At 40.5% G+C, this 13567-nt stretch overlaps 1 protein-coding gene across 1 annotated transcript in view; it reads left to right on the top strand.

Moving 5' to 3' along the window:
• Positions 1-13567, top strand: part of TMTC1 (transmembrane O-mannosyltransferase targeting cadherins 1) — a 134233-nt gene that overhangs the window by 102821 nt on the left and 17845 nt on the right. The window contains exons 12-13 of the mRNA XM_015628669.1: positions 7010-7153; positions 13428-13536. Coding sequence (XP_015484155.1) covers positions 7010-7153; positions 13428-13536 — 253 coding nt within the window. The remainder of the gene's footprint in view (positions 1-7009; positions 7154-13427; positions 13537-13567) is intronic.

Raw genomic sequence — 13567 nt, 5'->3', positions numbered from 1 at the left:
CTTGCTGAGGTGCCTGTGGGCTGCTCTCCCTGCCTGCTGGGCTGGTGGGCAGGGGGAGAAGCTGTAAATCCAGGACCTCACTTCCTTCCACTGATCCCTGGCTGTGATTCAGCACTTGCTATTTATATCAGGTTGGCCTCTGGAGATCCCAGGTTAGATCAAGACCTTGCTGCAGACTCTGCTGATCAGGTGTGACCCCACACTGACTTCCTGAGCAGGAGCTCCCTCAGGAGCTGTGCTGGCCCATGCAACAGCCATGAGGACCCACAGCACTGCTCAGGGATGCTCTTTGAGCTCCCAGCACCAGACTGGGATGGGATCACTCCTTTTCTTATTCCTGGCATTGTGTCCACAGCTGAGTGTGTGGAAATGGGCATGATGTAATACCCATCTCCGGGCTGTGCTGTGTACAGCCAGGAGTCTCGCTGCTTTGTCACGCTTTCACTGAAGAAGATTATGCCTGAGGCTTTCAAAGGCACCTAAAAGCATTAGATCTCCCACTTGCCTGACTTTCAACAGGATTTCCAGGTGCTTTTTTAAATACAGAAAATATCAGCCTGCCACAAGCTTTCTGCCAAGCTGAAGGGTGTTACCTTTGAGGAAATACTGATGCAACTACTAGAACTCTTCAAGAGAAAACCAGCTGCTGCTTGATATTGCAGGATCAGCTCTCTTTCCTTGAAATGAATTCAAATGTTGCAAATTGAAAACCTTTTTGAGGAAGACACAGGATCTGCCACCCACATCTCCACATCATGTAGAGCAGCTCTTGAAACAAGGTGCCATGCCATCATGAGGCCATGACCTGAGTTGTTGCCAGTGCAGAATTGTTCCCAGAAGGATGACTGGTCTCAGAATTACATCAAATCATGTTTTTATTCAACCCGACATAGAGCTTTATTGAGAACTTACATAAATACATGAAAATGAGTGTGATGTAATATTAAAATTGGAAAATTGGCTTGAAATAGTATACTGGAGTAAATATAAAATGGGCAGTATTAAAACTTGGCACAGATGGAAATGTTATTCATATAATGTTCCTACTTTCGTTGGCAAAACAATGCCAATAATTACAGTATATATTGGAATGGGCAAAACGTGCCTTAAGAGCAAGTTGCCATGCTGCCAGCAAGTAATTGGGCCTGGGTAATTAAGGCCTGAGTCTGTGTGCTTAATGTGGCAGCAGGGAGCCCCGTGGATGCTGAGGTTTGCAGTAGGGTTGGACAGGCACCAGGAGAGCCAGGAGTGGCTGTCAGGGAAGTGTCCTCTTGCATGGAGGAGGAGTGATGAGAGCTCTGGCTCTTCAGGCTCTCCTCTTGCCACAGAGAGGTAACACAGCCTGTTTTGTCAGGGCAGCACAGGGGGGTGATTTATCACAGCTGCCTCAATGGTGGCATGGTCCCTGTGAGTGCTAAGTTTAAATGTGTTATTTAATTAAAAGATGCGTTAACAAAAAACAGGCACACGAGATCTCTACAACTGAAAAATTTATTTTTTTGTCATTTTTCACTTACTATTTTAACTTACAGAAGAAATTAATATGCCTGGACCACCTCTGAATATTATACAAGACGATGCAGGCAATTTTTTACTTTCTGCTGCTGCTGCTATGGCATAGCTGTTGGGTTAATGATGACCAGTGTTGCTTACAAGTTTCATAGTGGTTATAAGAACTTAAAGTTGTAAGTCACTGGGAATGTGCTTTCAACAGGCTTATTGTCAACCCTTGGAGAGTGATGAAGGGCTGGGGCATCAGGAAGAATCGCCCTCATGTGATGTCTCAGGACATGTCTCTGGGCTGCTTTCAATAACCTCTTTTATTGTGCAATGGTTGTGGGGGGCTGCCCAGACCCCTGAAAAATGACATTACAGCCTTTTCTGTGCTGTCCATGGTAGTTTTCCAGGCTAATTGTATGTTAGTCTGGCCCCATCCCCTGCTGCACACAGCAATGCCTGTACAAAAATCACATAATGCTCTTAAGGACAAGTGGGTAGGTGTCACACTAATGCCTTCCTCTCCCTAAATACCCCTGGCACCAGACCAGGGGCTGTTCAAAGGCAGGACTGTGAGCAGGGATTGCCAGTTGTTTAAGTGGTCTTTCTCAATCTGAATTAAAAGAATTAAAATTCTTGGTGGATCATATGTTGCAGTCATGACAACAAATTTCCTCCCTTTTTCTTCTTTCTGTAATTGCCTTATAATTCAGATATGCAGCCAAACAAAGCCCTTCAATTTTTATTTTTTTTTTAAAGCCTCATGTTTCAGATAATAGCAGCATTAAATGAAAAAGCAGAGTAAATGGTCATCAGTGTTTTGATGACTGTATATGTTTTATACCTGGTATCATCTTGGGAAACTGGAAATCTCTTGACTGTGTAAGTCAGTAGGGCTTTCGTTCAGTGGTATTAGAGGGAATTTTGCTAACCTAAAAGATGTGGGGATAATTACTAACAGGAGTTCCTGTGCAGTCTATACCTGTAATAGTAAAGGGTAGGCTGCTGAAATTTATTCTGACAATTGCAGATACAGCATTGGAGGAATCATTTGAATTATTCATTCTACAACAAGGAAACATCCCACTTCTTCTCTTTAGAAATGAAATCTCCATCCACTTTAAAATATACTTTTATTGGTTGCTTTCCCATAATTTTGCTATTTCAAGACTTCTATTATAATTATCCTTGAATGTAGATTTTTAAAGAAAATTATTCTGATTTCTAAAGGAAAGAATAAACGGATTTCTCATATGAACTGCTACTTGTAGAATAAGTTTAATGAAATTCAGCTTTCTTTCATAAATAATGCAGCACTTGCATTTGATTAGGTGAAGCCTAGAGGAATTTCTACCTAATCAGATGCATAGCAAGAAGGATACTGCCTGCAGACTGTTAGCATTATCAGTGCTGGTGTCAAGGAAAATACAGCTCTATATATGTCCAGATAGAAAGCTTTGTTTCTTAAGAGAAGTTGCAAAACTAGCTAGATAGGTTCTCAAAATTGATCTTTTCCATCTCAGTTTCTTCAGAGTGATAGTTTATAAAATAATTCTGAGCATTATTGTGGCATGAAGAGACTGCAGGTTAATTTGAGACCTCCTTGTCTTGGTAATGGGTTTCTAACCCTTCTAAGAAATAAATGCATTCTACATACGAATGAAGAATGGGGAAGAGGAAATGTTTGCATTAGAGAACTTTAAATCAAAATAAGATAAAGCTGAATATCAGGATTCATTGAGACCACTTCCAGAAGTATTGATAAACAGCACAAATCTCCTGATAACTTCAAAATAGGAGAAGTACATATGTCTCCCTCTATTACAACAACAAATCAACTACAGTGAAAGCAAACAAGTCTTGCAGAACCATTTGAAAATTCTTGAGTAAATGTTGCTTCATTTGGTAACTGGGGGTCAAGCTTTATGCTCCTGTGTAAATCCTGCCACAAGACTGTTCTGCTGTGTTTTTATTCCCAGGGAACTGTTATTAACAGCAGTGAGTGTGCCTGAACAGAGGGTAGTTTAAATAAGGCTGCTAGTCGGTTATTCAACATCCATATTAATAAATAAAAAAATAAAAATATTTGGTCCACATTCTCTAGCCCTGAGGCCAGCTGGCATGAATTGACCTGGAAGTATTCAGTGAATGTTTGTATCCTCTGAGAGGCAGTGGCCAAAGCCACGTTGGCTTTTGGGAGCAAATCCTGATCGAGGCTCAGGCCTGGACCACTCCTGGGAACTATTTGAGAGTGGTGTGAAAGCAGCATAAACTGAAAGAGGGCAAGTTTAGATGGGATGTTAGGAAGAAATTCTTTACAGTGAGAATGTTGAGGCACTGGCACACATTGTTCATAGAAGCTGTGGATGCCCCATTCCTGGAAGTGTCCAAGGCCAGGTTGGATGGGGCTTTGAATAACCTGCTCTAGTAGAAGGTGTCCCTACCCATAGTGGATGGTCATTGGAACAGATGGTCTTTAAGGTTCTTTACATCCCAAAGCATTCTATGATTCAGTCATTCTAAAACAGCATGGATGGCCATGACTGGCCAGCTCAGACTCTGGCTCTGGTTACTTTACCAGAGGCAATGCTCTCTTAGGCTTGGTTGTTCTGCTGAACTCAACTGAGTGGCAGCTTGTTCTACCACCATAATAAAGTAATATTCCAAATAAAATATTTGGAGAGAAGTAGAAGAGCTGAACCCTGGTGACAAAGCCCAACACCACCACCTTATCTTGCTGTGGTCAGAATTTCTCGTAACTTTTGTTCAGACATGTAAAATTGAAGATGTTGTAAGTTCTTCGGGCCAGATGCTAAGCAGGTTTCAGTCGACAATTTGTGCTTGCTGAAGTTCTGGGTTTTCACTTACATTTCTTGGAAAGGGCAATGAGGTGTAATGAATAAATTTAAACACAAGAAATAGAGCCCAGGATACATGGGAGACATGTTTGCATCCTGTGATTTGCTGTTGAGAGGTTTCAGTACTGAGCTCAGAATTGTTTTTATGGAGCTGCCAGTCAGAACTGTGCAATTTAAAGGTGAAATCAGTTCCCTTTTTTAATCTTGAGTTTTTATTCCACTCCAAATTGGTGCAAGAAAATCTTCTGGGCCTAAAATGCCACAGGAGCACTAAAGGCCAAGAACAGAATTAATTTCTGAAAGTTTGGGAGAAAAACCATCAGGTTTAGGGCTGTAAAATGGTAATCTGTTTCTGACTTTTCCAAGAATTGTCTGAAATCCTTTTGCCCACTCATAACTCAAGTGACTTCATGTCAAATTATTAGAGCTATTTTATGTGTGAGTACTGACAGAAGTATTGCACACTTTTATCCTAGTCATCTGGTAAAAAGGCTCAAAAATATAACTCCCAGACCTTTTTCTTGGTCCAAAACAATGTCAAAATCCCTTGGAGGAAATGGGAAACAAGACTGAGCCTGTGGTCATTTGCCCTAAGATGTTCTTTCCTCGATATTCTGGTCATGGTATCACACAGAGCTGCATCCCAAGTGCTGAAGAGCAGGCAAGCTTGGCCCTTTGCATTCCTCCTCTGCTGTTGCTTTGGAAAACATTTCTCCCAGCCTGCTTCACCTGGGGAGACTTAGACTAGATGACAAATGGATTTGAGGGCCAAGGTCAAGACTCCACACTACACCCTCATCTTTTCTTTTGCTGGTGCTTCTCCAAGCGCAGGAAGCCTCTCACACCCCAAAGTGCATCTGGGGAACTTCAGCCATGGAAAGTGTTGCTTATTTCTATGTTAACTGTAGTTCTCACCACAGATCTCCTACTCTTTACAGCTCTGTGACAGGTTCAATTAGGGATCTCTTCACTAGTCGCTTGAGCAGTGAGTGCAGGTGGTGGGGTAAGTGTGGACACCGGGCAGTGCACCTGCGGTGGTCACTCAGTAGTGACCTCTGAGAGACTGGATGCTCACCTGTGTGGGAAGGATGCTGGCACTCTCTAGTCATTATTTGCTATGATATTATAACAGTTTTCAAAAAGCACATGGCTGCATCCCTGAACAATTTCTCCTCAGCTGTGTGGCTTTGCAGTCTTTGTTTGCTAGGTAAAAAAAAGGGCTTCGGGCTTTTCTCTTACTTAATGGTAGGAAACATCCTGGTTTTGTTAGTGGTGCATGCCCATTTCTCCCAGAGTTCCCTTGAATGTTTCCAGCTTCACTCCCAAATAAGACCTTGCCAAAATCATTTATGAGCTGTGGAGTGAAAATGTGACTGATAAAAATGTTGCAGCAGTGTATAAAATGCTAAATTATTCATGGTTCTTAAGCACAGAAAATCCTAGGGCTAAACTGACATAGTAAAAAACTCCAGGCAAAAAAAACACCAAAAAAAACCACCATGGAAAGTCTTGGATTAAAAACAATTGCAAACTTTAGTCAGGCTATACTACAGAGTCCTAATCCCTTCTACCTTTAAATGCCCCTTCTCATGCTGTACCCTGTGCTTTCATAGCCAACTACTTTTAATGTCATTATCCACATCACTTTCCCATGATCAGGGACCTAAGGCAAAGAACTGTCAGATGATTTGTCCTCAGAGCCTCAGACCTTCTCACACAGCTGGTCTCCAGGGACCTCTGTGGATGTCTGTCAAAAATTTATTTCCTTATCATAATGACCCTCAGTTTTCACCTACCAATCACACAGAGGGTCTTGGATACTTACACTGAGTCCTGGATCACTTCCACCTCTTTTCTGGTGAAAGTAAAACTACAAACTAAAATATTAATGTAGGAGCACAATTTTGAGAATTTAAACTGCTGAATGGACCATGACCTGCTGCTTAATTTTGGAAGAATTTTAACAGAGATGCATTGGGCCCAATAATGTAATCTTCGAACTGAAACAGGCAGATGTGAAGATCAACAGGTCAGATAAAAGGAGAGCTGTACTGAACCAAATGCTGCAAGAAGCTTAGAGAATTCATGTTGTTAAGCAGTCTGGTTCCAGATTCTTTTATCATTTTGCTTAGTCCTGAAAACATTGTTCAACAGATGATTTCAGGTTTTCTTTTGCACTTTATTATCAGTTTTATTATGAAAAAAAGAAAAGAAAAAATTAAAAAACCCAACAAATGTTTTTAAATGATGTTGTGTTGTGTTCTGTGTATATCAAAAAGTATTTACATTGGAAACATTTTTAAACAAGGCAACTCATGCTTGTTGCAGAAAGTGTTTTGAATAAAAACATTCAGGCTGCTTTTGTCACTATGCCTTTTGCTTGTAAGGGTAAGATAGGTTGTCAAAGCTGCTCAGCATTCCATTTTGCCCTGGAGATAGATACAAACCATAGGAGAAGATCTGATTTGCAATCTCTGGGAGTTGAAAAGGGCCCTCAGGATCCCATCTGACCTGCAGCAAATGAAGGGAAAACACGGTTTTTGTGACATTCTTCTCTTTATTGAGTGCCAAACAGCATTGGTGGCAGAGGCAGTGACATCAGCTCTATTTGTCAATTAATGAGCGTCTGTAATTTGATATTTCATTTTTCCCAGGCTGTACCCTCGTCACGCAAGTGCTCTCAACAACTTGGGGACGTTGACCAAAGACGTGGTGGAGGCTAAGGATTACTACAGACGGGCCCTTCAGCTCAACCCTCAGCACAATCGAGCTCTCTTCAACCTCGGCAACCTGCTCAAGTAAGTTGAATGCTGCTCTGGCATCCGAAAGTGATGGCACAAAGGTGAGGCTTACTTTGGGTATCCCTGTGCTGTCTGCCACATCACTCCAGGTGCTGTTCACAAGTGTGTTTCAGCTGTAGGAAATTCATTTGTTCTGAAACAGGCATCAGAAATGAGTTGCCTAAAGCCAGCTAGTCACCTGAGATCCCCATCCTGGTGGAGATGTGTAAACATTTCCAGGAGAGGAAGCTGTATTTTTCAAAGGTAGGCATCAGATGCCAAGCGAATAAATAACACAATCCAAAAAAATCCCTCTCTTCAAGTTCCCACTTCTCCTCATTAGCTGTATGGGAAGTTGTTGTATAGTTTAGGTATAAGCACCTTATGCTGAGATGCTCAGAGCAGCAGAGGGTTCATTCCCTTGCAGAGCAGGTAGGTCTGGATTTGAGGGGAAGGCTGGTTTACATTCCTGGATGGTTAAAAACAAGTTGATGAGCTCATTATTTCACTCACTGTTATTTAGAGTGTTAGCCTTTAGCAAGAAGAATAGCAGACAATCATAATCATGCAAATTAATTTGACTAACCACATCTAAAGACTAAACATAGATCTGTACAAGAAGCCAGTATGATAAGATCTGCAAAGGGTTCAATTAAAAAAAGTAAAATATCTCTGTTTAGCACAAGCAAAAAGGTCCTTGTTTTTGTGAGTATATTGTGGGGTATTTGCTGACAGAACTGTATAAACTACAGCAGTAAAAGTACATTTTTGTTGATATGAACTGCCCTTATTTTGCTGATAATAAGTCTTGGTAAATCTTTTAGAGCAGACTGGGCTTTGTGCTGGTTAAACCATGACAGGCTTAGTGTGGAACTCATTTTAAAGTGGCACTTTAGAACTTGTGCCATTAAAACTTGATTTTTCTGGTCCTGAAATGTAACTCTGAATATGGATTTGTATAAAGGATGTTAAGTGGGCTGCTGAAGTTCTACCTGGTCTGTTCAGAACCAGAGAAATTATCAGAATACTATTACAAGTAAACCTGGTTGTTTGAGGTTAGAATATTGAAAATGAGTAATCTTAAATGGAAAGCAGATAAGTGCTTACTGAAAATACTCTCAAGGAAGGAAAATGGCACAGTCTTATTACAAGAGAAAATAAAGGTCTTTGTATTATTCATCAAATTTGGTTGATTGAAATTAATTTTAGATGGCAATGGTGTTTAAAAATACATATTGTCTTTTAAATCCATCATGTATGCCTTAATTATTATTCTCTGTTACATTTTCTTTTTCTTTTTTTTTAAATACAAAATATTAATACAAAAGGATCTAAGCCAGAAGAAGCACCAGGATGTTCCATGTCAATTAGGCTTAAATCTGGCCTGTCAAAGGGCTCTTATGATCCAGCAGATGGATAAAAACTGGATTTGTTGCACGGAAAAAGCACAAAGGAGACATGTGGGGAAAATTTCTTAGAACTTCTGTTTGTTTTCTGTGCAATATGTCATGCTTTTCACATTGTGATACTTAAGATATTGTGTGTCCTGCTGGATTGTATGTGCTCCGCATCCTTCTGTGGTGCCACGTTTTGTACTATGTTAAATGTGTGTGCTGCTTGTGCTGAGCTTGTCAAGAGAAAGCACTCAGGATTCTCCTGCCCTTTGCCCACATCCATTTGCTCCCATTTCCTAAACTTCATTTAGGCTTCCAAAACAATGTAGTGCATCTGGACACAGCAGTGGCATTAATTGTATTGAAGGTGAGTACCCTCGTCTCCCTGTTCAGCTTTACAAAACCTGCTAAAAACCAGGTGGAGTTCACAGTGCAGGGATTAGCACACATGTAAAGCAGATGCTTTACATATATACAGGTCCTATATGAAGGTCTCCCCTAAAATGGGATCCCAAACCCTTTGGCCAGCACCTTTCCTAGATGATCCAGCAGCTTAGCAAAGACCATCAGCCATGCTGGAGCATGAGGTCACTTGTGAGATGACCAGAGAGGTACAAGGCAGAGATTTCACATTTCCCCTCCCTACAACAATGTCTTTATTTATATTTTCTACCTGTCTACAATTATCCTTTCATGTATATATATATATATATGTGTATATATATGGCAGCCAGTGTTCTGAAGACACTAAATGCTAGCATAGTATGGATAATAAATGAAATAAAATGGAAATCTGCAGAATATTACAGACAGATATTACTTTCTGGCTGTGTCCTAGGAGACATTATGAAGTGTTTTTTGATTTTTAAACATATGTCAGAAGAGAAGATAAATGGTCAAGCAATAAAAGCATCTTCTGTCCTCTTTACAAAGGCTTCAGAGCATGGGGCAGATCAGGAAGAGACAGATCTGCAACACTTAAGGCATGTCCAGTAACAGCACTGCCTGTACTGTGGAATGAAACTGTCTGGCATGGAGAATTCCCTGTTGAACTCTGCTGAGTTCCTTGTGCCCATCCCTGCTCACAGTGTGCAAATCTGATGGAAAATACTATATTTCATCTCCTCTGGAGTACTGAGAGAAGGGAAGTCCAGGATTTTGGAAGGATGGGTTTGTACTTCCCATGTGGGAATCTGCCTTTCATTATTCCATGCAAATAAGCTATTTAAGCATCCATTGCTTGTGATTTAAACTTGAATAAAAACTGTTTTGAGAACACAGGGTGGAATTTTAAAGTTGTTTTTTGTGGAAGTAGTAGATGAAAAATGATGTTTCCATTTTCTGTTTGCACATAAAGAAGACAGCTATGTGCCAGAAGATGAATGTTCTCAGGAAGTATTGCAGGGTAATGGCTGAACAAGCCTCTGGTTTTGTTTACATATTCTAAAATAAAGTTGTATGTCATAATTTTTCTGCCTAATATAAATATTGGAGAGCAGATAATTAAACAATGCTGACAGATTTCTTACTTAAAATAGACCCAAAAGATGGCCTACCTAAAAGTAAGAAATCTCTCTGCCTTCGTGGTCTGTGATCAGTGACACAGAGCAGCCTGATGCTGCTTTCTTGTGTTTTGAGTATGTGACTCCTCTGTATAAATTCAGGTTTGTTGAGATGCAGATAAATATAATTCAGAATACCTCATGAATTTATAGGCTGTGGGTATTTCTGTAAAGAGACAAGAAATAATGTATGAACATGAACATTTGAAATAAACATCAATCTCAGGTTGCAGGAAGAGATGGATAAGAGCTTCTTATTTGTGGCACCATATGAATGCACACCTAAAGCACTGCAATATCCAGTACACTGTTCCTCATGAAGAAAAGTCTCAGAACTCTCACATGCTTTGGGAGTGTTACAGCTTCATTTTTGTTGGGAAAATGAAATGCCTGAAATCAATCTCCACTGAATCTTGAGTTTACTCAAAGGACTGATTTTCTTCTGGATGTAGAGTAGCACACAATGAATCTTGAGCATTTGTTGTTGTGATTTAGTCCTAGTTGAGCACACCCATCTATTCAGAAGAGGAAGGACAGTGTGTCCTCTCTGATACAGGCTTCTGGGTGTGAGTGTGCTGACACAGGCTTGTGGAACTGTCTGGAGATGCTGAAAAACATCAGAAAGGAATTACATGTATTGAGATTTAAGACCTTTTAGGTAGTGAAACGTTCCTTCTTTCATTCAGAAGCAAACTGAGTGGTGATGTTCAATGATACTGCATCTGGCTTTCTGAATGGTCTCTGCAGGATACTCTGTGTCCCATGAAGTGGTGCAGTTATCCCTCAGTATCACATACACATTGGAGACTGGTTAAAAACCCTCACAAACTCTGCCAGTCTAATTTTGAAAAATAACTTTTGAAAAAATAACTTAGGTTATAATAATGACTTAGGGTCTCTAGAGATAATCTGGAGATCAAGTCTGGATCAGATTGTTCAGGGCTGTGTCCAGCTGAATCTTGGATCCCTCCTAGGACAGAGATGCCAGAATCTTTCTGTGTGACCTGTTCCAGTGTTTTACCATCCTTGTGGTGAAAAAATATTTTTCCTTATATCTAATCAGGATGTCCCATGTTCCTACTCTGGCATCTGTTGCCTCTTGTCCTGTCTTTGTGCACCTATAGAAGAGTTTGGCTCTGGCTTTTCTGTATCTTTGTAAAAATTTGTTCAGAACAGTTATAGAGCCTTTGTTGAGTTCTGTGTTTCTGGCTTTAATACACTCTAAATAACTTCACAAAATGAAATATGAAAGTTACCAAGTCTTTTAGAGGACTAATTCCTAGGTTGCTCTCTGTTACATGTGAAATTTGCTCCAGTGCTAACAGCCCTGTGCATCGCCAGACTTTGGCAGGGTGGTTTTACCTGGTGCTTCTCCAGCTGAAGGGCAATTGCAAAAAATACGGAGGAGATGCTCTTGGTTTTCAGCTTGAGCATGCTGATTATAGAGGCAAGGCTGTGAGCTTGTGTGGGAGAGGGAGTCAAGAGAGGGCATTATAAAAGAGAGTAATTTGGGTAAAAATTGGAATAAGTGGTCACAGATTGCTCCTGTCAGTTGAATTTGTTCTTCTCTCTATCACAGTGAAGATGTGCATTACCCAACTATTCCTGCTCCAGATCTCCAGTTTATGGCAAATTAGTGTATTGGACTGTTCTTTCAATGCTTTGTGCTCTCCCAAATTGCAGGAGATTTATATAAGAGATGGCCTTGATCCTGCAAAGTGTTGGCCTTGAGCCAGGAAAGCACTTCAACCAGTAATTAATTTTCAACTTGCATACATAAAAGTTAAGTACACGTTTAAGTGCTTGGCCAGAACACTTGGTATCTTGCAGGCCTAAGTCCTCTGAGAAACTACTGGATCTGCTTTATTTAATGTAATTCAGTCTGTCACATAAAAAGATACCATAATCTTTCCCTCTTTACCCCCACTTTCAGGAGACAAACATTGTTCTTGGATCAAATAGAGAAAAAAAAGAGGCCATTTTGGAATAAAAGAGTAATTAAGAGGGCTGCCCCACATTCAGAGTGAATGCTTGTGGTTAAAGGGAACTTTTACTGCTGCTGAGTGGATCACTTAATCCTTTTATTTCTGTAGCGGGCATTTCCTACATTTTCTGCCAAACATCAATACCTTTATTAAGCAGTCATCTGGTTTTGATTTATAAAAATGTGTTGTGAAACTCTAGCCAAGGAATCCCAAAGTTTTATAAATTGACAAGCTAGCTAGACTTTAATTAGTGTAGGAGAAAAGTGGTTCTTTATTTGTTTTTGCTTCATTCATGTAATTTATCTGGAACACCACTGGAAGAAGAAAAAGACTAGCACAACTGGTTTTACTTAGCTTAATGCACAGGCAAAATATTCTTCCAGTTACACAACTAGAAAGGGAAAAAAAATCTGCAAAGCCACATATATTATCAGCTGAAATTTGCACCTTATAAACAAGATCTGGTTACTTGACCATGCCACTCAGATGAAATCTAAGGCCAAAGCAGCAAGGTGTTCACATATTTTCTGTTTCCCCAGAGCCCTTTGTTTCTTTTTCTAAGCCCCGCTATTCGTATTCTTTGTACACCCAGCACAAGGAAAATGTTGTTTCAGCCCAGCTAAACATCCTTAGATGTTTGTACTGGAAACCCTCTCATTTTTCAAAGGAGAGAAATACAGAGCGATACTGGAGAAATTGTAGCTCAAATAAATAAACATCCCAAGTTTTTTGTTAAGGAAACCTTCTCCGTTTTCCATAGCAATAAAGGCAGAGCAATGCTGGGATAAAAACCAGCTCATCAGCACAGCCACCTCTCAGCTATCTCTGTTCATAATCCTTAGGATCTGAAGGACAGAACTCCTCTAGCCTAATGATCAACTTGCAAAGGAATTATTTAGAAATACCAGGCAGATTTAACTTGCAGATATTTTAATTTCAAAATAATGGAGCTGCAAGTGGATCTGTAAGAGCACTTCTCTAGGAACATGTAGAAACTCATCAAGGTTTTAGTAAAGGAAGTGTTGCAGTGTCTCTAGCCTACTGAAGTGAGAGGGAATATCCTGTTCCCAGATCACAGTGCCTCCATCCTCTTGCCACCCTCCCTTCAGATACTTGACTGTATCAGTTCATTAAAGCCTCTATCCTCCCAGCTGCTGGAGACAGCGATGGGCTGAGGAAATGCTGGCTACTCACATCGTGGAGAGGAGGCAGGAATGAATCATTTAGTCTTTGTTGAAAAGGGCAAGCTGGGCACTTCCACGTCTCTTTGAAGTAGTTAATCAGTGAGATAACCTAAACATGTACTTACAGAAATATTCCTTTCTGGTTTTTTTTCCCCTCCTTCCTGTAGATCCCAAGGGAAGAAGGAGGAAGCTGTAATTTTGCTGCGGGACTCCATTAAGTACGGCCCAGAGTTTGCAGATGCTTATTCAAGCCTGGCCTCGCTGTTGGCTGAACAGGTAATGGGGATAGCTGGGGTCCTCTGCCTGA

Source organism: Parus major, chromosome 1A (genome assembly GCF_001522545.3).
Source record: "Parus major isolate Abel chromosome 1A, Parus_major1.1, whole genome shotgun sequence".
In the NCBI taxonomy this organism is placed as follows: domain Eukaryota; kingdom Metazoa; phylum Chordata; class Aves; order Passeriformes; family Paridae; genus Parus; species Parus major.
This window is presented reverse-complemented; position numbering and strand designations above follow the sequence as displayed.